Source organism: Podarcis gaigeae (assembly GCF_964106915.1).
Source record: "Podarcis gaigeae genome assembly, chromosome: 4".
In the NCBI taxonomy this organism is placed as follows: domain Eukaryota; kingdom Metazoa; phylum Chordata; class Lepidosauria; order Squamata; family Lacertidae; genus Podarcis; species Podarcis gaigeae.
In genome coordinates this window covers 81503886-81528860 of record NC_139677.1, presented here as the reverse complement: position 1 = coordinate 81528860, position 24975 = coordinate 81503886, and the positions used below count along the sequence as shown (strand labels likewise).

At 40.4% G+C, this 24975-nt stretch overlaps 1 protein-coding gene and 1 long non-coding RNA gene across 8 annotated transcripts in view; one reads left to right on the top strand and one right to left on the bottom strand.

Annotated features, from left to right (window-relative positions):
* Positions 1 to 24975, bottom strand: part of FLT1 (fms related receptor tyrosine kinase 1) — a 147014-nt gene that overhangs the window by 46294 nt on the left and 75745 nt on the right. For all 7 annotated transcript variants that reach the window (XM_083736108.1, XM_083736105.1, XM_083736110.1 and 4 more), the window contains 3 exons: positions 9724 to 9838; positions 3928 to 4036; positions 1592 to 1882 (listed from right to left, as the gene is read on the bottom strand). In XM_083736108.1, the coding sequence (XP_083592234.1) occupies positions 1592 to 1882; positions 3928 to 4036; positions 9724 to 9838 (515 nt within the window). The remainder of the gene's footprint in view (positions 1 to 1591; positions 1883 to 3927; positions 4037 to 9723; positions 9839 to 24975) is intronic.
* LOC310843937 lies at positions 9788 to 17624 on the top strand. Its single transcript, XR_014563799.1, has 3 exons — positions 9788 to 9890; positions 13896 to 14011; positions 15132 to 17624. It is a non-coding gene; the product is annotated as an uncharacterized lncRNA (long non-coding RNA).

Below are 24975 nucleotides of genomic sequence, written 5' to 3'. Positions count from 1 at the left end.
TTCACACTTGACAAAAGCAATTCCCACGTGAACGACAAGCTTGGCTGGGGGACACGGTCCTGCTACCTTGAAGGAGGAAATGGGTGGGTGAGTTCTCAGGCACCAGAAATTGTCATGTTGTCACCCTCTGTTTTAATAGCAAAGCCACTTTTGTTCCCATTTTTGCTGTCGTTATTGTGATCCCCACATGCTTGGCTAAAAGAATTCTATATAATAATTAATCATAAATGAACGCCCCTCCAAATATAATAGATACGCAATGTAAAAAAATAAAATTATCAGATCTATTAAAAATAGTAACTTCTTTCTTATACAGATTTTATAATACACAGAAACACCTTGAAATAAAATCACAAAATAGAAAGACAAGGAATGCTTAAAAGTAACAAAAATTACTTTTAATTCTTCATCAGTAGTTTAGTCATTTTTAAATCCCCATGTTAAATCCTATTATCATTTGCATATGAAAAGCAATGGTGTGTGCATGTGTATAAATAATATATATCTCCTAAAAGCCTTAATTTTAAATTTAGATTTGGACAAATACATTAAACATTTTTCTGTGATGACTGGAATCTCATCAATAGGGGTAAATGTGGTGATTCTCCTTTATAAAGATAGCTACAACAACTATACCATAATGAGTCAGGAAAGAGTTTTCCCACTGATGTCAACACACCTTTAACAGTAGCACTGTGATTTATTTGAAAGGGAACCAAAGGGAGGGCACTGGGAAAGCTACCACAGTTTATTTGTTCAAAGAAAGAGGGTCCAACTCTAGTGGGTTTAAATATTCTAATCCATGCAAACAATACAAGAGGGCTGTGCCTTATTTCAACATTTTTATTTCTTATTCTGCATCCTCAGAGCCTTCCCTGAGAATTGTTGGTTTTCTTTTTTAAAAAGATTAATATATTTAGTGTAGAAAAATGAATTCAAATAAATAAGCATAAGAACTTGCTCAGCAGGCAATATTTATAAATCCACAAAGAGCAGATTAAAGTAAAAAATACTGTAGTCCAGTCAATCTCTCGAACTGAGCCGTGCTTATTCTGCACTTTAAAGTTAAGTTATAAAATGTCCAATGTTGACCCAAGCCAGCAGTTTTTCTATTTTTTTAAAAAAGTGTTTTCAGTTTATGCAGCTTTGACACTTAGGAGGAGGTCGAATATCAAAGCCGAGGAGAAGGTAGTCCAAAGTTTTTCATTAGCACTTGGTGGGAGACTGCAAAGAACAATACAACATAACACACAAAATTCAGTTCAGGGGATGGGGAAGTCTTCCAAATCCCAACTCCATATCTTTGTCAAAGCAGAACATATCTTCCTGAGCCAAATGCAAGCCCAGGTTTGGGGGTTTGTTGTTTACTTTCTCTCTCTTTTTGGTTCATTTTTGCATGGCTACTCCTCCTATGTCCAAACCTCCCATTTTTTGGAAGTGTACAGCAGTAATCAATCGAGATTATATGAGAGAACTTTCACTTTTTAGTGAGTCCTTTAATGGTTTATGTTGTGTTGTGTTGTACAATCATTCCTTGCGCTCTTAAATTTGCGGATCCGTGAGAAAACAGCCTTTTTGTTACAGTGCTCACCTCTGACTGTAACGTCTTTCTCTTGAAGCACTTCTTCTCCAGTGTATATGTTCCTTGCTCGGCAGGTGTACGTGCCTGAATGTTCAAGCGAAACATTCTTGATGCTGAGAGTGAGACCAATGGAATACTCCTTAGTGGCTGCCTTTTTTATTCTTGTTTGGTTGTTAACTGTCCTTGGTAATAACCAGGCAATGTCTTTGTACAGAAATTTGTTGGCTAAACAGGACAACACCAAGGTTTCTCCTTCAATTGGTGCTTTCTTTAAGTTAATATGGAATCCATTTGGCACATCTGTCAAAAAAACAAAACATACTTTTTATTCATAGGGCACAGTCCATCTTCTCTCACACAAACTCATCTGAAGCTAACTCTTGCTCTTCCTACCAAGGAAACAATGAAAGAGTCCATGTTTCTGAGCTTCTCAAAGGAGTGAGGGCATTTATAGAGAGTTCAAACTCATTTTCAGATTTCTCTTTTATAATAAAAACTGGCGTCTAATCATATATGCATAAAATTTCCTTTATAGCCTCTGTATAACTTTAGATTACCCCTTTCAGTTGCCTGATCAATATTTATGCCTGCATTTGATTAGGTGAGCATTTGAAATAGATTCTAGTTTACATTCCCAATGCTTAAATTATTATAAGGATCTTAGTATAAGTAGCAATTGCACTGAGCTAAATTCTGAGCTACATAATATATAGCCTAATGTGAAAGCTACATCTTCCTGTACATGGATGGGGAACCTCTGGGCCTCCAGATATGCTGGACTACAATTCCCATCATCCCTGGCCATTAGCCATGCTGGTTGGGGCTGATGGGAACTGGAGTCCAACAACATTTGCCGGGTTACAGGTTCCCTTTCCCATATATGTAATGTTACTTAGCTAATGAACAAACAAAGTTATTGCACACAAAGATCAAGCAAAAGCTAAGTGACATATCTATGTCTAATCCTGACACGATGTGCACTTTATTTATTATAATTATTTATTACATTTGTATCAGCCTTCATCCAGAGATCACAGGACAGTTGATAAAGTAACTATCATAATGTTAAAAATACTGTCCAGTTTAAAGAGATAATTTTATATACAGGCTATTTTGAGACAAAAGAAACAAACTGATTTTGAAGAAGACACTAAATTTCTTCTTTAAAAGACTCCTGATTTATAACCACCTCATAGAATTTGTTAAAGCCTGAGAAAAGCAGGATAGCGGGTGGCTGGAATGATGTAAAAGAGTTTTATTTACTGTAGTGATTTGAAACTTCCTGTGGAAATAGCTCCCAGGTTTCCTGATGGAAGATTTTGTTTATCTTTGCCAAGCACCATCAGGAATCTCAAAATAAAATGCCTTTAGTGACACTGGTCAGCCAGGAGATAAGGCTTTGCTGTTCCTGTCTCACCCTCAGTAATTGCAAACACACCCATGGCCCTGCTGTGTGCCAGCAAAACAACCACAAAAAATAGGGGAAGGATCAGGCTTATATTGGATCTAGTGCTTCTACCCTGTGGTCAGAATGTACACATGTCCCAGGACATATTCATCTGGTCCATTCTACAGGCCCTAGAAGGCTTTTTTTTTTTTTTGCCCCAGATATGTTCCTGTCCCCTTCCTGCCATTCTCTGATGAAGCCAGTCTTCAAATGAGAACAAACTTGAAAGCTGTTGAAAAGCTAACAACTTCTAGCAATCAGTCTAGCCCTGAAGTATCTATTTTGAATATACTGAAAGGAAATCCTTTTTAGCATCCTGGCCTTTTGTTCACAGCCATCAGCATTTTGTACTGGCATTAGTTTAAAGGTGGTGTTTTTTGTGGGGTTTTTTCTCCCTCAGCAAGAGCAGTTGACTGCAAGGAGAAAAGGGTAAGCTTGTTATAACAACTTGTTAGAACGGATTCACCCAAGTGCTTTTCTCATGCTACAAAGTAATTTCTTAGTTCAGCCCATAATAGATCCACATCAGTATGTTCATGGATACGAGTCCAGCATGCATTTGGTTTCTTGCAGGGCATGTGAGACCAAGGCTCACTTCGGAGTCCCACACCTTGCTGTGAACATACATGACAGAGCTACAAGTGAACCAGCCCTGTTGAAGGTATTTTGTAATAATATCTTAAGGGGAAGAAGAAAATAGCTCACAAGTCACAGGTGGCGGCTGGTAACGAACAGAAAATTCCCAGCCGGTAATAATTTCAGAATAAGGATTAATCTATTAGCACCCTATAATTTTTGTTATTTTCATTCACTATAGTTATCCCCTCCAAACAGAAATGGGTCAAAATGTAGTCGATCAATAGCTGTATGATTTAATATCACATTAATTGTATCTCACCTGTTACAAAATAACTAATATTTCTTTCGTCACTTCCCACTTTATTGGAAGCTATGCAACTGTAGATTCCGGATGACCTGGATTCAGCCACACTCAACATGCTAGCAGTCTGTTGGGGAAAATAATAGTTTTAGTTCTTATCCGTTTTTAATAATTATTTTTCAGTGATCCTCCTGACTACTGACACTGACACGATTCAGTTGTTCCATTAATTCAGTGAAAAGCAGTGCAGCAACTAGGAGGTGCCACCATCATATAAAGCCAAGGAAATAATGGAATCATAACAGGAAGGCAGCTTACCCAGGAGACCTTTATATTTCCAGAATCATTATATTCTGAACATTTAGGATTTAACATGGATTTATCTCATTCTCATGATGTACTGATGACAGGTTACAATAAATTAGGTGTGGCACTGTGAGCTGTACCCCACAGGATGCCCAGAGGTCACTCAGCCAGCCAAGGGAGTTGGCAAGAATAATACTGGAAAATGTAGATACATGTATGCAACAGAGTAGAAGTTAATTCTTAACTTTTGAAAAAGATATTACTATTTTGTATCCTGGCTTTAACATGTTAGATGCAATCATGGTCAGCAGCAAAAATCAGCCAAGTCAGGCACTGGCCAAGGGCCAAGGAGATCAGAAGACTCACATAGGTCTGATCCTGATGAAGTGTACATTTGGTTCCACTCACCAGCCACCCTCCTCCCACTGGTAGCCTGGGAGCAACATGTTGGACATGAAGGCATCACTCATGCAGACTATAAATCACTTGTGTGGAGCCCTAAGATGCTGTTACCCCCACCTCTCTGTTTCCTACAACAGCAGAGTTTGGAAGCAGCTTATTGCACCTGAGGCTGTGAGGGTTTATCCACACTTTATCTTGTCTCACTGCAGTGTGTATTAAGAATCACACACCCACGGTACACATAGTTATATAGTTAATTCAGATGGCGTTTTGCTTTGTGTGTTTTTAAAAAACAAAATGACATGCCAAGTATATACCAAATTTTCTATAACAGGGATGGGTAACCTGTGACCCTCTAAGATAGTGCTGGCTTGCAACTTCCATCATGTCAGACATGGCCATGCTGGCTGAGGCTGATAGGAATCAGAGTCCAACACCATTACAGATTAGCCACCACTGTTCTATAACACTACTTAGAGGGTAGTGTAAGAAGGAGATTCTGAGGACAAATCTCATATTGTCTGAAAACAGGAAGGGCATGGGAATGAGAACAGACACCCATTCTTAAATGAAGCTCTTGTATAATCTTGCTAACACTCAAATACTAAGATGTGGCATACTTCAAACTGGTATTCCGGCTATTTCCTCAAGGATAGATCTCATTCTTGCTCTGAAGGTTTGCTTACAAAGCAAATGTTTCCCTTGTTTGTGATTAGCCACAGATAAGATGAGCAAGTAGCTAACAATGGGAGCAATTATTTTGTAACATAAAACTCTCAACATCACACCTAAGAGAATCAATCTTTCATGTACTTGTATCTGGGCAAGTTTTTTAAATGACAGTTGGTTGACATTTTAAAATACATTCTGGAATTCTGAATGCAGATTTCATTATTAGCCGTGCTGATATTTCCACTGGTCTGGGAATTCAGCGTTCCCCTCTTGCCATCTCAGAAAACAGCAGTACTTTTTGTGTAAAAAGAAACAGTTGTGGCTATAAGCAGTAGAACAGTGGAGGGCATACAAATGGGAGAGGACAGCTCCAGGATTTTTTTCAGAGAGGTAGCAATGAAAGCATGTCCTGGGGTGCCAAGATAATTGGAAGAAGCTCCATGTTTTGGCAAAATGAATGAGGTGACAATGAGACTTTCCGATGTTATTTGTTAAAGATTAGCATGTAGGAAGTCAGAGAATGAGGAAAATAATTGAGCTACTTTACACTAGAAGTTCAAATGGCAACACTTATTTGCAAGATTGTTAGCATTTCTAATTGAAGCTAAATGAATAATTTGACTACAGTTGCCCATGCATTAGCAGCCTCAAGACTGGATTACTGTAATGCTCTTTATGTGGGGCTACCCTGGAGGCTGCAGCTAATACAGAACATGGCAATAAGGATGGTTGTAAGAATAAACTATTACCAGCATATAACACCTTATCTGGGGGATCTACACTGGCTGATCTGCTACTAGTCCATATAAGACTTGATGCAGCTCAGGGCCAGGTTACTTAAGAGACTGCCTTACCCCTTACCAGTTAGTCATTGTGTTTGTAGGAAGGTTACCCACCTAAGTCCCTAAAATATCAGAACTGATCCACAGTAACTTGGAGAAGGGTTTCCAGTGTGGCTATACCCATTTTGTATAACAGCATCCCTGTTAAGGCACAACAGATTTTCACCATTCTGGAAACAATATACATTTTTCTTTCAATAGGTTTTCCAGCTGGGTGAAATGATCTATACATTATGTGTTCGTACTGCATTGTTTTAAATTAAGTGTCTTTTTTGCACTGTTTTTAAAGCTATTTTTAATTGTTTTCACATATATAGTCTTGAGACTCATCTAGACGTTTCAAAAAAATAATAAAATAAATGAATAATAAATACATTTCAGCTAGCTGAAGAACTTCTGTTAAAGGTCATCATGTTTTTCCAACTGAACCTACACAGTCAGAAGTAAGCACCACTGAGGACTGCAGCCCCTGATAAACTGAGTATTATTTCCATAAAATGAATCAGCTCAGGTGCCTGTATTTTTGGATTCTCCTTTGGGCATGGCTTTGGAGACTGTAACAATGATCTCCTGCATGTCAAAATTTACAATACACCACTGGCTATAAGCCTGATAGTGCAGTATATCCCATCCCAATGGGATTTCACTTCCAGCATTTAGGCTGCATACACACAACACTGAAAGCACATTATTTTCCCCACAAGAATTCTAGGAACTATAGTTTGTTAAGGGTGCTGAGCATTATGGCTCTGTGATGAGAAATTACAGATGCCGTGATTATTTGGGGGAAATAATGTGCTTTCAATGTATGGTGTGTACACACAGCCATAAAGGAGAAGCAATGTTAATTTATAGCACAAAAAGACCAAACATACCCTGGCATGCTGGAACCATTCTGCACTGCTGTGATATAAACAAAGAAGACTCTTGCCTACACAAGTCTCATTCCAATATGGTAAGACACATACTGAAAAGCCAAATACCTGAGCAGTCATAGACATTTATTCAGGTTTTATTGTCACCTTCTGACTTGTTTCTTGCATAGACTCACAGAGAAATTTGACCCGTTGTCAGGGTTTCAGGGACAGAGAGCGAGGGGGAGGGGTCCCAGGGTGACGAGGAAGAGGACGACGATGACCCGAGGTTGTCAGTGAGTCCGTCAAGTGAATCCGAGGATTCCCAAAAGGGAGCCCCCCTGGTCAGGCCAAGGGGCAGTAGAGAGGGAAGCAGTCAGAAGCAGGGGAACGAAGAGGGAATCCCCAGTGGGGGTTGGAGATCGGGACCGGCCTCTCCGTCGGAACGGAGTGAAGGGGGTGGAGTTACCAGTGTGTCAGAAAGAGCAGAACAGGGAGCAGAGAGGGGAAGGAGTTCGGAGCAGAACATCCTGCCGGAAGGGGAGGAGTGTAGTACCGAGAGTAGCGTAACGGTCGAAAGGAAGGTCAGAGGCAACGTACGCGCGCCAAGTTCAAATGTGGAGGCACGCGGAAATGAGGAGAGCCCTGAGGAGGAGCCTGGTCCCAAAGCACGAAGGAGGGGGGAGCAGGCATCAGAAGACTCAGCCTCGGGGGAGTCCCGGAGGGAGGGAGCACAGGGGGGCAGGAAGACCCTGCGGAAAAGGAAGGAGAGGAAAAGGTGGAGCAGTACAAGCCTCTTAAGCTGGTGCAGGGGCGGGACTGACTCAGAGGGGACTTCTAACATCTAAGGGTAACAGATGCTGAGCCATGGAGCTTGGATGTAACGACAACAATGTTCTTCAATAAAACCTTTTGTATATAACTTGGACTGGATTTTGGTCTCTTGTGAGCTGGGACCTCGGGTGGCTCTGACACCCGTGTTTTTACATGTTAGGATTAAATTGGATTTTGCTTAACTTCGTCTGCAACACTAACGTCTAACAAACTTTGGTTAGAAGATGAATTTGATATCTCTTCTATCCCACATTAACAATAGCCAAACTTGACACAAATAGTCTCAAAGGGGAACCAAACTTGCCAAATCACTTCTGATCAAAGGGAAATTTCCATAGTAACACTCAGGCTGGCAAGCCTCCCACCTTTACCTTTGCCAAAACATTTTAAATGTCAGAGCGAATTCAAAACTATGAAAGCTTTTTCTTTGGGTTGTTTCAATAGAATCACTCATGTCAGAAAAAAACAGTTAGTCACTGCCATCTTTGTATCATCCCTCCTCCAATGTTCAGATATGCCAGTTGAATGAATCTCTACTGCTCTACATAAAAGTATGTTAACTTTATCAGAAATATGTTCAAGGATAGTTTTAAGAACTGATGAACCTGAAACAAAAGTAGAAAATCCCACTAGGGCTTGCAACAAATGTATGATTTGGCACCTGATTTGGGGGAAGTCCGTTCTGTCATTTCTGTTTAATGCAGAATTAGGTTCCCTGATATCTGTAGTTTCTTCTCAGGGGTGGATCACTTGGGAGAGGACTTCCGCCTCCCCTTTTCCTTCCGTGACTCCATCTGTTTCAGCTCTCTCTGCCACTATCAACTTTCTACACTCTTTCTTCTGCTCTAGGCTTCTCTACCAACATGGAATTAGGCCACATGAAGAAAAGCAGAAGTCCACATGCAGATCTTTGGCAATGGACCCCTGGCCCTGCTTTAGACTATTGATTTACTGTATTGTTTCACCTTATGTGTAACTATTCTTCCCCAAAACACTATCATTTGCTCAAAAAAGCACTTGAGTCAGCTAAGTCAAGATAAGTTTGAACATGCTTCTCCTCTTTATAATTGTCCTCTAGACACATAGAACAATATAATACACTACCAGGAAGCACCAAAAGAGGAAGCACAAGTGAATACAAAATGGACCATATGCAAATCACTGCCGTGGATATTTCTGGAGCATATGTGTCTTCTGCTGGCTGTCGCTGTGTCTCTGTGTGAAAATACTCTGTAGTATTTTCCAGAATTGCCTCACCCTGGATAAAATTTCAGATTGTGTTGCAACCATCCCCAACTGTCTCTTTTGTAAAATAATATTCTCAAACCTTCAGATATCCTCATGACTCTTATCTGAACCCTTTCCAAATTTTTGTGACTACCAAAGTAGCATTGCAACTATTAGCAAATTAACTTAAAAACCAGATACGTGGGAAGTGGTGCAGAATGGTGTGCCTTGGAATTCAAAGTTGTTTGGTAAGGTTTGCAGTACTGGTGGGATTTGATATCATGTAATAGTTTGTTCAATTTGAGACATAATGTTTGTCCTATCCGGTCCCAGACAGCATCAAAATGAGAATTTAAGCATAAGAAGAGGCTTCTGCTGCTAATTATTAACAGCCCCTTACTGAGTCACCAAAGGCACACTACCTTATGGGACCAATCTGCTATTTGCACGGAGAGCATGGCCAATATCCACAAGAACTGTGAACAGAATATGTACTTCGGTAATGTGGCTATGACACTGCAACAGAAATAAGCTGGGATTTGATTTCTGAAGCCTCTTTTCAGCTGTGAAGAGACTTCCAACAACTGTCCCAGCTGTGAAGAGACTTCCAGCATTTAAAAACAGTTCATAGTACGAATACCCAAGGTTGAAGTACTTTATCTTTAAAATTACCATACCTTATTCTTTCCCTCTATTATTGCTGTTTTCTGTGTGATGGTTTCGATTCTGTTTCCTGTAGTGCTCCCAGGTTTCAAGATGAAAGGTCTCTCTGGATTGGAGCAAAATTCATACCTATGATGGGAGCAATGAGAGTTTAGTAAGAGTGAAGTAGGACATCAAATTGGTAAGTCATTACAGATAATGGGTTGCAGTTGGGGCCCATTGCACAGGCTTAATTATGAGACATCCACAGCTAAACTTCTTAAAACATTGGTTAGTTATACACTGTAGTATAGATTTAAGTTCAAGATTTGAATTTTATGGTTTATGATACAATCTGAATTTTATCCCTCACACAAATCTGAGCATGTTTGAGGTAGAGTGTAATATGTGCATTATGTGCCTTATGTAACCTAAAGACATGTGCAGTATGCACACACATACATTACACAGTGGGAATGCCACTTACACAAGGGTTCAGTTTCGAGGGTCTGTGCGTCAAGACAAAATTGTACAAAATCAGGAACCCCCAGAACCAACTCCCCTTGATGTGGAGGGCTGCTTACCGGGATCTGGGAAGGTTGCAGGAGGGCCCTGAGAGCTTTGCAGGCCCCTCTTGTGACCTTCCCAGAGCTCTCACATCTCCTTCCCAAAGGTTGGTAAGGAAGGCACCACCATGATTATTGGGCTTTGAAAAGGTGGCACAAGGGCTTGGGGATGCTGTCAGAGCCCTCTCACTCATTTCCCAAAGCCCAGTAAGCAAAAAAACCCCACTGGGGTTGCGGGTGGGGAAAAATGAATAAACCCCCACCCCACGCATAAGGTTGTGAGAGTGTAAGTAAGTTGCGGACTTAATGTATGGTATTTAAATGATTTTTACTTGATTAGTATAACTATACATTGTATAACTTTGCATAACTCTGGGCTGCTCTCTGCCACAGACTCTTCCTACTCACTAAACCCTGTTACCTCTTCAGCTTCTGACACCTCCTCCTCCTCCTAGTCTTCTCCCTTTGACCACTCATTAAGTTTTCCAGGTACAAGTCATTAACATGTGAAACATATGGACAATAGTTGGGTTTCATTTACCAAAGAAGGGTTTTGAAGCTCAAGTAAGAAATGTTTAAAATATGAAGTCTCTAGTTTCTTTATCTGATTTACAGTTGCAATCAAAATTATTCAACTCCCATCAGGTTTATTATCAAAATTTACCGACTTTCAGCTGTTTGCAATTGAAATAGCAACACAATGGATGCTTAAAAATTCAGCTGAAATTGCAACTTATACTGGATTCTCCAGTTTCACTATTTTTCAACCCTTTCATTGCAAGCATCTTTATTACTTAGTAGAGAAGCCTTTTGCTGCTATGACCTGCTGCAAACAAGATGCATAGCCAGACAGCAGATTCCGGCAGCATTCCTGAGGAATCTTAGCCCATTCCTCATGAGCAACGTCTCCAGTTCAAGAATATTGGGTCTGGTGCTGCAACTGCCTTCTTCAAATCCCACCAGAGATTTCCTATGGGGTTCAAGTCGGGTGACTGATGGCCACTGTAGAACCTTCCAGGACTTCTTCTGCAACCAAGCCTTAGGGGAATTTAAGGTATGCTTGGGATCATTGTCATGTTGGAAGGTCCAATGAAGCCCAAGCGTCAGCTTCCTCACAGACAACATGATGTTTCCTCCTAGGATTTCCTGAAACTTCAATGAATCCATCCTGCCTTTCATACACTTCAAGTTTCCAGTGCCAGAGGATGCATAGCAGCCCCACAGCATCACCAAGCCACCACCACGCTTCACTGTAGGCAGAGTGTTCTTTTCAGCATATGCTTCATTCTTCTTCCTCCAGATGTAATGCTGATCCATGGAGCTGAAAAGTTTCAATTTTGTTTCATCGCTCCACAGAATAGAACCCCAAAACTTCTGTGGCTTATTTATATGATTTTGAGCATATTGGAGTCAACTTTTCTTGTGATTTTGGGTCAGTAGTGGTGTAGAGTTCTGGCATGGAAATCTGTGTTTAGTACGGCCTTAATGTGCTGACTGAAACCTCAGTGCCTGCTACCCCCAAGTCTTGCTGCAGCTTTTTTGCAGTTATTTGAGGACTTTCCCCAGCTTGCCTTCTCAGAAATCTGGTTGCTGCTGCAGATAACTTCTTTTTTTTTGCCCAGTCCAGGCAGTGTAACCAGTGTTACTTTAAGTTCGAACTTGCGAACTATGCTTCCAATGGTGTCTCTAGGAACAAAGATAGTGCCTTCACTATCTTTTTGTATCCTGCTCCTTGTTTGTGAAGGGTGATGATATCTTCCTCTTACCTTTTGGAACCATTCTCTTGACTTAACCATATTTCTAACATGCAGCCAAATTTAACACTCAGCAAACCCAGCTCAGGTATTTCATGTGTTCCAGCTCAAGCGCACCTGGTGCAACTAACGAAGCCCTTGATTAGTTGCATCAGGTGTGCTTGAGACAACAGCTGTTGTATTTGTGCAGTTGTGAGGGGTTGAATAATTTTGACTGCAACTGTATATCCCATTCTATTGCATAGGCTCAGAGTGGCATACAGCAGCTTTTCTAAATGTTAATAGTTTGTCTCCAAGGGGGCTTACAATCTAAGGATCTATCCAAAACCTTATTTAAACTCTGTCATGTTACAGATGGCCTGTTTGATTTCTGGTCAAGTGTGAGAGTAGAATCCAAATTGGCAGGACTGTATTGGGACCTGGACAAATGTGTAGAGTTAACAACCAGATCTTTCAGTATAACTGTCTATGTCTCATAAAAACATCTGTTAGTATTAAGACAGATTCTCCCTTCCAATGCAGACTCTTTTCTTAACATGAAAAACTTGCTTACATTACTCTTTCTTTTGTTCCTTGGTTTCAAAAACTAAATAACAACATGAGAATAGCTCTGTTCAGGCATTCATCATAGTCAGTTTTAAGTAAAGGAGATGGTTAGACAGTGTTCTTGAAGCTACAAACATAAAGGAGATGGTTGGACAGTGTTCTCAAAGCTACGAACATGAGTTTCACCATGCTGTGGGAGGCAGTGGAAGACAGGAGTGCCTGGCATTCTCTGGTCCACGGGGTCACTAAGAGTCGGACACGACTAAACAACAACAACAACAAAAAGGTAAAGGACCCCTGGACGGTTAAGTGCAATCAAAGGCAACTATAGTGGTATCTCGGGTTAAGTATTTAATTTGTTCCGGAGGTCCGTTCTTAACCTGAAACTGTTCTTAACCTGAAGCACCACTTTAGCTAATGGGGCCTCCCGCTGCTGCCGCACCGCCGGAGCACTATTTCTGTTCTTATCCTGAAGCAAAGTTCTTAACCCAAGGTACTATTTCTGGATTAGTGGAGTCTGTAACCTGAAGCGTATGTAACCTGAAGTGTATGTAACCCAAGGTACCACTGTATAGGACACGGTGCTCATCTCGCTTTCAGGCCGAGGGAGCCAGCATTTGTCCACAGACAGCTTTATGGGTCATGTGGCCAGCATGACTAAACCGCTTCTGGCACAATGGAACACCACGACAGAAACCAGAGTACATGGAAATGCCGTTTACCTTCCCTCCACAGTGGTACCTATTTATCTATTCACACTGGCATGCTTTCAAACTGCTAGGTTGGCAGAAGCTGGGACAGAGCAACAGGAGCTCACCCCATTGAGTGGATTTGAGCCACCAACCTTCTGATCAGCAAGCCCAAGAGGTTCAGTGGTTTAGATCACAGCACCACCTGCATCCCCAGTCTTAAGTAAACATATGAGGGGGCCTGTGGGAATAAGCACATAAGCTATGCCTGTCATCATTCTTGTCTGCTAAACACTGGATGCAAGCATCTGAAGATGGCCAAAGTCTTCTGTTTTTTATATATACTAAGTTTGGAATAAAGCCTCAACAAATTGTGAAAATATGGAAATTTATGTCAAAACATTTTAAATGTCTTCAATCTTGTAGAGCGGAAGAAGAATGCCAGAAAGTATTGTTGATTATGAAATTTCAAGAGTGGGCGGGAATGCTGGTTATGTTACATAATGTCCTGGCTCTTAATCACCCTTTATGGAACTAATTTATTGTCTTAAACCTAATTTGATGCATATGGTAATAAGTCTATTGGAATGCTTGTTACACTGCGTTCATCTCTTTACATTCTTTTGGAGAGAGATTATTGTTTTGTTTAAAGCTAGGTGTTCACAGTTCCGCTTTGAATGGAACAGCTTTGACTTTGGATCAAATGTTTTACTTCTCAAGACCTGGGTGCAAGCTTCTTCAAAACAAATGAATCAAATTCCTGCATTAGTAAGTTACTTTCATATGTAAATCATTGCCTTCAGAAAAGTAGGATTTAAAACCACAAGTTTGTGATCAAATAGCTAGCATTGATCAAAGAAGTACCAATCCTTTCCTACGGCATTAACTTCCTCAGTCCTTTATGTGACTGAATGAAAACAGCACCTGATCGTTTCATGTAAGATGTATCATAACCATTATATGCAACATCCATTTGGATAGCAGGGAACTTGACATAGAACCCAGCAAAACAAGTGAACAAGGTTACTACAGTAGCACTACTTGACCGAATGTGCTCTTGAACTGCTGAACTCTTAGCAAAACCTCCCAAATAACTTTTAAAAATGACATTCTACCTTTCCCCCCTAAATAAATTTGTTTAATTATTTTAAAACCCTAATTCTTCAACTGACCCCATGTTTAATCAAGGTTTAAAATCCTGATTAAACATCTGGTTGGGGGGGTCGGGTGAGGGGGGGGGAAAGGCCTTCTGCTTCTCTCTCCTCACTGCCAGACCATCCAATTTCGGCAGGCCAGATAGCTCCAGGTGGACTTGATCTGAACCAGGGTGAACTGAGGCTGCTTCAACTCAATTCAAATCCCAAGTCAACCCAAATAGGCCTGATTTGGTTCAGGATCTGGAATTTGGCCAGATCCAGTGCACAGCCCTAATTTCAGTTACTATTATATAAAATTGTCATTTTGATGCTTTTTTTATGCTGTTATTTTAATGCTGTTTTAGTTCACCGTATATTACAGTTTCATGCTTTTATTTTGTAAGTCATCTTGAGAAGGTTGTTACCTCTAAAGGGAATATAAAAGTACAGGCAATCCTTTGTTTTGCACAGGGGTTATGTTCCATATCCCTGTGCATGTTGGCGTGGCCCACATAAAGTATTCCACCTTGCCCCACCCCCGTTTTGCCTGCCCCCATTCCATCCTGATGTTTTAGTGGTGTTTTAGGGTCACTTCTGGGTTTGGCACTTTGCACATATGCACGATCGCACATCAATTGGGTGCAAGCAAATCAATCGTTGCCTGTATTTTAAATTTTTTAAATGGCATTTCTTTCCCCACTTCTCCAAGATTCTATGAAAATGGTACAATTTCCCTTATTTCTTTATTTCAGTGTTTTCCACTAAAACAAAGATGAGGAACCTGTGGCTCTCCAGATGTTGCTAACCAACAACTTCCATGATTCTAGACATCTTGACTGGAGCTAATGAGACTTGGAGTTCAACAACAGTTGGGGGGGGCACAGGTTCCCCATCACTGCACTAAAACTACCGAAAGCATGAGCAGTTTGAAATAATGTCCACCCGCATCTGGTAACTATTTCATTATTACAGTCATTCATTGCATTTATAAGCCACAAGATAATCTACAGATTTCTCTGTGATAGACTGATCCAGGGTCAGTTTGTGATACATAAAAGAGCACAAATTGTTTTTAAAAGCTTGTTTCACAAAGAATTACATCAGTTCAGTTACTGAAAACTGTGGCTTGAACTAATTAATTCACAATGATCACTAAACAGAGGAAGAGTACACACTTTGCAATCATTAGATCTCCATGTCAATTGCAGTAATTATCTATCAGAGGAAAGTATACCCAGGAGACTGTACTAACTTAAACGGACCAAAGGTCTGATTCAGATATAAGACACCTTCATATGTTCAAATTAGCTAAAATGCCTCAAAGAACATCTTTAATGCATTAGAAAATTCAGAGTATGTTGCTATTAAGGAAGAGGTGCTGATGTAACTGGGGAAAGCTCCCAGAACAGTTGCGCATGAATGCATGTACTTTCTAAATTGTATCCACTCAATGCAGAACTTCACCATTGATTACAATACACTTCTGATAAAAACACATCCAATCAATTAAAAACAAACAGTGAAAAGCTTAAGTGCAATGGTTTGAACCAAGCAGAAGGCAAACAGATAATGTAGGACCAAAATTAAGCTCCTTTAAGCGCCTTTAATTTCATCAGGAGAGAGTTGAACACGTTACTATCGCTGTACAAATCTATAATAATCCTACACACTGAGTGCATCGTTTACAAATTATGGGTTGTTTTTTAAAAAATGCCCATTTATTTCTTATCCACAAGAAATCCCATAAAATCCCATAAAACAAATCTAATCATCTATATCAAAATACAAAATACTAATTAAAAATACTAAAAATAGAAGCTGGATCCAAACAGCTACTTTCAGTTACCCAGAGTGTTGATCTGCCCAAGGCTGACCTTTCCGCCCCTTTTAAAATTCTGGTTGCAGGGAGTAGAACTGGATAACATACAATGAATGGTAACAAAAATAGGTGACAACGACAACAAGAAGGCTGCTTACTATAATGCATAACATAAGAAGACAATGAAATCTCAATAATATTAATATAACTTACACTTAAGAACAAAATAAAGATTTGACATAATAGGAATTTTGTTTTTTAATAAATATTTTTTTGCAAGGTGGGCAAGTTTTCCTTTCCCATCACATTGCTGGGTTCAAAAAAGGTCAAGACATGCTTTAATGACAATCTGTGGTCTTTGATATATTAGAAATGGAACTGAAAGCTGATGGAAGCTGTGATTAACCAGGAGAGAATAGCCAAGTGGGAGAGCATGGCAGGGACAGAAACACCTCATCTTCAAAGGAGCTCAAATGTGTAGGAGATGTGATCTAGGATGGCCATTTATAAATTACAAAGAATGTGGAAATGCATCACACCCAAAATGGTCAAAAGAGGACACCCATTTGCATACAAGGTTGTATGCACAGTTACAATCACAGAATTAGAATTTAAATTCTAATTTAAATAAAAATGCAATCCATCTCACTATAGTGAGGAAAACTGTGCCAAGGTAATCTGTGTATCTGTTCAGTCTGTTGTCCAGGTACTAATAACTATTCGGCAGCTTCAAGGCCCCACTCTCCCTTCTTATAGTTCTTTATCTTTAAACTGCACTTTGACTGGCAGGTCTTAAAACAGTAAGATATATGATGACAGTGTGGACTGAGGACATGGATCTTATAGGTCTACAGTCAGTTATTCATAAACTAGCCAGGCTCTGTCCAAGTAGGATCCTCCCCAGAACATTCTGCTGGCACACAGAGAAAGAGTTAGGGTCAGAAGCTGGGAGCTTCCTCACATCCCAATCCTTTCACAGCTGAGAGCCAAGCTAAAGTTGTCACATCATAAGGCAAACAAGGTCTGCACTCCCTGTCAAATCATTGCAAAAAGGGTGTGGGTGTGTGAATTCCCTAAGCCTACTCATGGAGATCATAGACATTTTGGCACTTCAGGCAAACCACAAAATGGTGACCAAGAAAAAAAAGGGGAGAATGACGATCTGCATCAGGAACAAAGGGGGAGAATAAAAATCTACACCGGGTACAAATGGGTGAGTGAAGCTCTAACCTGGGAATGAGTGGGGGTGGGGGATCAAATCAATCACACCCAGGGGTGAAACATGGCTTTATTTCCCCTGGGTTGAAGACCCAGTTTAGCAACCCCCCACACACATTTGCGTACATACACACAGAGGCCGGGACCTTAATGGCACCCCTCTAGAGGCTTTGCCCAGGGCAAAAAATGTGGCAATCTCCGTACCATAGTTGCAGCACAACTGAAGTGGGAATCAAAGGGTACGCAGGGGTGGGTGGGTTTGCTCTGAATCACACTGGGCAAGTGCAGACCCTAGAATACCCCCGATGGCAGCCCCTACCATTTCCTCCCTAGGGGTGGGAGGAGGCAAACAGCGCCTCCTATTTGCCAAGAGGCCGCTCTTGAGGTGGCAATGGCAGGGTGGCTAAAGCCAAGGAGACGGCAGATCTAGCCTCCAAGGAGTGGTGGCATGAGTGGGTGAGGTATTCCTTGGAGGATAGATCTGCTGCCCTGGTGGATCCTGCTACCCGAGGCAGTCACCTCACCTTGCCTCATGGGTGAGCCTGCTCCGATTACAGCTAAGGAAATATTTGAACCAATGTCTTTCTTGTTCATAGCTCAGTAGCCTTGCCACTGCACTGCACCAGCTTTCATATCCACGTGTTCAAATTTTAATATTGTTATTTCCAATTCAGTCTTCTGAGGTTGTTGTTCTGACCTTGCATAAGTGGTAGGAGGTGCAAAGTCCCTTGATTTTTTAATATATAGTGCTTTGTGACAGAAAGCAAGTATTTGTGTCAAGTGCAGTTATGTGGGAAATGAGAGATTTCTGTAAATGTATAAAATCCACCATGACTTGTTCCGGTTTCACTATGAATCACATGGAAATATTGCAAAAATCCATTCATTGTGCATTGTGATACTTAACATTGTCAATCATGGCAATTAATTATCCATGTATGATAAATGGGTCATCCTGTTTGCTAATCAGAAGCACGTATTAGCTCACAGGGATGACTTGTGGCTGGAAAGTATCCAATAAAAAGGAGCAGTGCAACAAATGGTGAATATTCAAAAACATTTAAGGATTTTTTAAAAATCCATGTCAATAGCAGTAATTGGTCATATTATTACCCTACACAACCTGGAAATTGTGTACTGTAGACACAGTGGACACAACATATGCATATCAGTTCACAGAGTTTAGTTAAAAATATGAATCACAAATCTCGCTCTTACTTTGCTATGCACGCAAACTTGCACCTTTTGTGTACATGCTTAGGGATCTGAGGGCCAAAATTAGAGAAACAAGCTATCACTTTGGGAAACTATTAGTCATTAATCCCAATTTAGATTTCCACAGATTTTCAAGAAAGGGGAAGGAACGGTCAGAGCTGCTAATCTGACACTCTGATTCCCCCTTCCCACCCAAGGCACTTGCTGTGTAGTAGTTTTGGACATTTCCAAAGAAGGATCCAATATATGATGTACACATTTACTGTGTGTTGGTGTTACATAGCTGTATATGTATTCCATATGTCACTGAACCTTAAAAGTGCTTAGGACACCGATGAGCTATTGAGAAGAACTGGAGGACAGAGGGAGGATGGGGGGAGAAAGACGGCAAGACTCTAAAGGATACATCATACTCTTAAGGAAGTAGATTGTGCCATGTTTGAAGATGCAAAGATAATCACTGTGCTGGGAACCGTCTTATATACAGGAGGAAGCCAAACAACAAGAGGAAAGCAGTGTATGCTCCTAATTTCGCACAGGAAGCTCCCAGCACCTCCTGCTTAAGTTAGATAAGAAAACTCCCATGGCCTATTCTGGACAAGGCCACTGTTATCACCCTTAGCTTCACACTGTCCTCTCCCTACTCCACAGTTTGCTCCCTTAATGAGATCTTACCTCCATTTGCTTGCAGCTTGCCAAGCACAATAGCATGATATATTTATAACTATGGAGAGGGAAGTTTTCCAAGCTAAGAGTTTACTACATGTCACCTTGTCAATTCAAAATAAAAAACAGCTGCTTGATTGAAATGAGTAGCTTTATTACCACTAAGTCATAGATTCAAATTACTGAATGGGTTTGGATCACAGGGAAATGTATAACTGCTGCCTCCAATCTAGTCTCATTATATACCTCCTAATTTATCAGAACAAAATTTCAAAAAAAGGAAGAGTCCTGGTCTATACAATGCTATTGGGGTAATTCCTTTTTGGGTAATCTTTGGCTGCATTTGCACACAATGCTAAGCCAATGTATGCGCTTTGTAGAAACTATACCTCAAGGACTACCTCTTCCACCTGGACCCTGAAATCATCCTCTGAGGCCCTTCTTTATGCGCCTCCTCCATGAGAGGTCTGGATGGTGGCAGCACAAGAATGGACCTTTCCTGCAGTGGCTCCCCATTTGTGGAGGTTCGGCTGGGCCTTCATTATACACCTTTAGGCACCAGGCAAAAATGTTCCTCTTCTTCCAGGCCCTAAGCTAACTGAAATCCAATGCCTTTTAATACATTTTTGTTCTTATTTTTATTATGTATTTTGTGGCTTTTATACTGTGATTTTATGTTGTGAATTGCCCTAAGATATATGGGTATAGGGTGATATACAGATTTAATTAATTACCTTAATAATATCAGACTGTGGGAGGTTAGACAACCTAAAATACGAAAATAAATATAAGATGTTCCCCACAACGAAGGGCACTTGATACGTTTAGAAAAAAGCACAGCTATATATCAAACATGGAAAGAAAGTTACAGATAGGTAGCCGTGTTGGTCTGCCATAGTCAAAACAAAAAAAAATTCCTTCCAGTAGCACCTTAAAGACCAACTAAGTCAGTTCTTGGTATGAGCTTTCGTGTGCATGCACACTTCTTCAGATACACTGAGTGTATCTGAAGAAGTGTGCATGCACACGAAAGCTCATACCAAGAACTGACTTAGTTGGTCTTTAAGGTGCTACTGGAAGGAATTTTTTTTGTTATGGAAAGAAAGCTAGAAGAGTTCCTTTCCACAGTATTTTAGTCTGCCCCACTTGCAGACTATTGCTTTAATTTTTTCATAACTTTTAATTTCAATTCAATTTGAATCAAAAATTACAAGGACATAGTTGGCACTCCTGCCAGTGAGTGACCTTGGAATGGCCCAAGTTGTCAGTTCACATGTGCCATGTCAGAGGACCTATTTTGCCAGAACTGTACAGTGAGTATTTCTGAGAGCAGACTGCTTTGGAAAACCACTTTCTACCAAAGTATCAGTGCAATTTTTCAGTACTCCCTCTGAAATTACACAGTTTATGTGAGCAGAACTGCATATACAGTTGTTCACACATAGTAGCCACCTGCACCAGCTTTAATACATTGCGGCACTGGCAGTCAAACCAAGTCACCTTGGCAGTGTTCCAGTAAAGGTCTGCTCCTCCTTTAACCCTACGCAAGACACTGCAACCTCTCAGGGCTCATTGTAGCTGTTATGCTCCTTTGCTTCCTGAATTAATGACCTACTGATTACTCAGTACCCTGATGTCTGGTGCTTCAATGGACTCCACCATGCAGCTAAATACAGTCTCCTGCAGTTTCCCAGAAACTGCTAGGTCGTTTATACACTTTTGTTCATGGATGATCATTATATGCAACCAGCTACGTAAATGCTAAAGTTTAATTGGTGGAGGAGGAATGAAGAATTCTAGTCCTTTCTTCAATCACACTCACCTATGATTGCATTTTATTGCACCCTTCTGCAAATGAGCTCACAGTGCCTTGCATGGTTCCCCATCCCCCTTTTTATGCTCCCCTTTTAATGCTCACAACAACCCTGTGAGGTAGTTCAGGCTGGAAGATGCTCATAGGCCCAAAGTCATTCAGTGGCTGAATGGGGATTTGAGCATGAGTCTTCCTAGTCCTGTGCCCTCTGACACTCTAACCAAGCTATGATGCACTTCAAGATATATACCAAAAATGTGTATAAAAATGTGTATTTTATAACATGCATACAAAAATGTGTATTTTTTTTTAAAGTTTAAAATAACATGCATTTTCATGTGGCTAACCCCCCCCCCAAACCCTAGAAGTTACAGAAATTGGATGCAATACATATGAATGAACACAGGCAAAACTGATAGGAACCAGAAATAGACTGATCTATTCATCCCTAAGTCAAACATATCAGAACATATATCAAAAGGAGAGAAGTTGAAAGGGGGGAGATTCTGGCGGTGGTCCCAGAAGCAAACTGCTTGCTGTCACGTGATGAGGAACAGCCCACACCATTGGCCCCGGCATCCCATGATGTAATGTCTCTGCAAATGGTGATCACCCTTTTTCTGTAGTAAAATACTGTACTGGGTTACTTTAGCTGCCAAAATTTAACCAGTATTTGTATGCAGTACAGACCCTCAGTCTACTCTCTCCACAGCAAGAAACACTCTTTCTATGAAATGCTTACTATACAAAAATGGGTTTGATGCTGAGCTTCCCCATGCAAATCCATAAAGATGGACTCATTGGGTAAGACCTGCTTTGAGAGAATTCCATCCCCCTTTTGCTTTGTCTCTAGTCTTGTAGTTAAGATATGTATTCCTTCTGAATACAATAGTTACATTTAACTATAGTGGTTGTTATGAACTAGTATATTATCACCCATGGAACTAAGCCACTTAAGATAACGGCTATACGAGTAATAGCAACTTGTGGCAATGAATCCCATACACTGATTTCCATACACTAATCTTACACTACACTATCTCCTTTGTGTGTTTTGAACCTTCTACCAATCAATTTTATTGAACAATTCCATTATATTGTATTCTAAGAGGACAATGGCTCTATTTCCTCTTACTACATGATCCGTAAATCATTTTTCTGATGCCCAACCTTCTTAACATTTTCTTTAACCTGTAAGAAACTAGGAAGTTGAAATACAAACACAAAAAAGAATGATATTGAAACATAAAATTGAAAACAAGAGGTTAAAAGAAGCAAGCAGACATTTTACAGTTAAGTGCTAGTTTTCCTTATCAGGTGAAAAGCTGTATCCCTTGGAAAAATGTACAAGTGCTATTCAATTATGTGCTAGGAGAGGCTAGTATATTCTCCATTCATAGGGTTCAGCCAAAATAACAGCCAAAACAACGCACTTAGAACCCAAGGCAAAACTTTGACATGCCATTCATCCATGCCATTTCCATGTTTTTTTAATTTTTGAAAAGTCCACAGAAGAGAGAAATTACTCTGCCTTGAAACTGCTTTAAATATGTGTCCCATTCCAGGAAAAATGAAGAGTATGGTTTTTAATATTAAGCACACAAATAATTTCAAGGTCCAGGGAGGGAAACTGATTTTTCCTTACAATTAACACATCTGCTGTGAAAACACCAGTGACCATTTGATGCTGCCCCAAGTTCTGCTTTTCTACAGAAAGCTCCCATATTCTTCAGAAAGATTTCGCCAATAAAAGTAATTATGAAAGTTTGGGTCCTAATCAAGCTGCAAAACTGCTTGCAAGGTGATTTGTGGGCTCCCTCTGAAACTGTTTCCAGTTTTAAAAGGTAATTTGAGCCACCCAGAGAACCATCTATTGCACACACCTCCTGGAGCTATGGAGATAATGAAGCATTTTAATGTACAATCTCCCAGAGAGTGGCAGCATGACATCAAGTCTATTCATGTCATGGAGAATTACAGCATTTACATTGTGCATGGCAGCAGAACAAGGACCCCACACAGTAATCCACTCCTTTAGGTCACATGAATTACCCTTTAAAAACTGAAAAAGACTCAGAAGCAGGACTGCAGATTTCAAAGTGGACACTGGATCTGATCTGGTCATTGCCCAAAGTGGTGCAGATCAGAACCAGAGTTCACTGGATTCCATTTCCATTTCCACCCCTATCCCTAACCTGTGCTTTTGCAGAGAATCTAAGCAGGCCATTCAAACAATTTCTCCACAGCATTTAGCTATCTTTGCTACATTTTCCCCATCCAGATTGAATCAACCCATCAGTGACTCTAGAAAAAACAACAGCAAGAGAATTTATCCTTCTATGCCTTTATGTTTTATGCTTCATCATCATTTATTAGACTTGGGAAAGGATGATTATTTAAAGCACATAGTGATAGAACTTGGTTAATAAAGACCTTGGTTCAATGGAGACACATAAAGAAGCCTTTGACAAAAGTTTCAAGCATATTAGTTGGAAATAATTGGTCGCTGTATGAACTGTGACAAGAACAAGCAATGCAAATTATCATCACTATGTACAGAGAGGTCAATGCTAGTTCCAGTTCTCCAGGGTTATTATTAACAAGAGGCAAATTGCAATGTTTGGAAAGGGCCACGGTCTCCTTGCTTCCTGTTTCATAGAATGAAAGTTGCTGTTCATTAGAAGCTACCAAAATCTGATTCAGAATAAAAGGCCAGGGCATATAATTACTTGCTTTATCTTACCATTTGTTTAGTCTGAATAAATGCAAAGAATATATTAGCTGATTTGTTTTACCTTTTCCTATTTGTCTGAATGGAGAGGGCAGAAATCTCCTTTTTTTTTCTTTCCACAAACTTTTTTATTTTTTGCATACCGTATACTTTGTCCCATCTCTATAAAACACACGTTTCTTTTTAAGCTATATGTCAACTGTAGGACTTGGTTCTACCTTACATGATGGTTCATTCACTGCACACTAAAGAAGTTTAAATTTGAATTACATGAATACCCAACTAAAAGGCTCCTTTACACTACAAAAGTGGCATAAAGACCCTCGCACCTTGATCTACAGTGCATTCACTTGGAAATAAATCCCATTTATTTCAAAATAACTTATTGTCTTGGGGTCCATGGCAGATGGGGCAGGAATGGCAGGATCCTTCAGGGGAAGATGAGGACAGTGGAATAGGAAGTGGGGAGAGTTCAGGCAGTGATGGGAAGGAGGGTTCTACCCTGTTGTTGAAAGATGTACATGAGGAAAGAGAAGCTGGTGGAGTCAGTCCCAACCCATCGCTAGAGAACTGCCTCCAGAGAGTGAGCTCCACAAAGTAGCTGAAGAGGCGGTTGAAAGATCAGCAGAGCCGGTTGAGGTGGAGAATCAGAGGCTGCACTCCATTACCAAAGATGTGCAGTCATCTGCATGAACAGACCCAGTACAGTATCCTCTTTCCCACACCCAGAATCACTAACCTGCAAACTCAAGTCTTCTGTCTTATGATGGTAACCACACAGATGATCTTATAACTGCCTATGGATTTTTGAACTGTGTAGCTTGTATTGTGAACTGATGCTGAGACCCTGTGCTAACCTCTTAAAGAAAGCTTTCCAGTTTTTTTGAGCCAAGAGTTTGAGTACTGTGTCCAAGAGTGGGAGCCAATACACTAATGTCATAGTAGCCTTGTGGGCAAATTGCATAAAGCAAAAGCCAATGAAAATCACTGATGTGGTGTTCCATCATCCCAGACAACACTTCATTATCCTTTACTATTGACCATGAGGGCTGGGATGGATGAGAGCTGGAATGTAGCACCCAGAGGGCACCATGTAGAACAGGGTTCAGCACACTTTTTCAGCAGGGGGCCAGT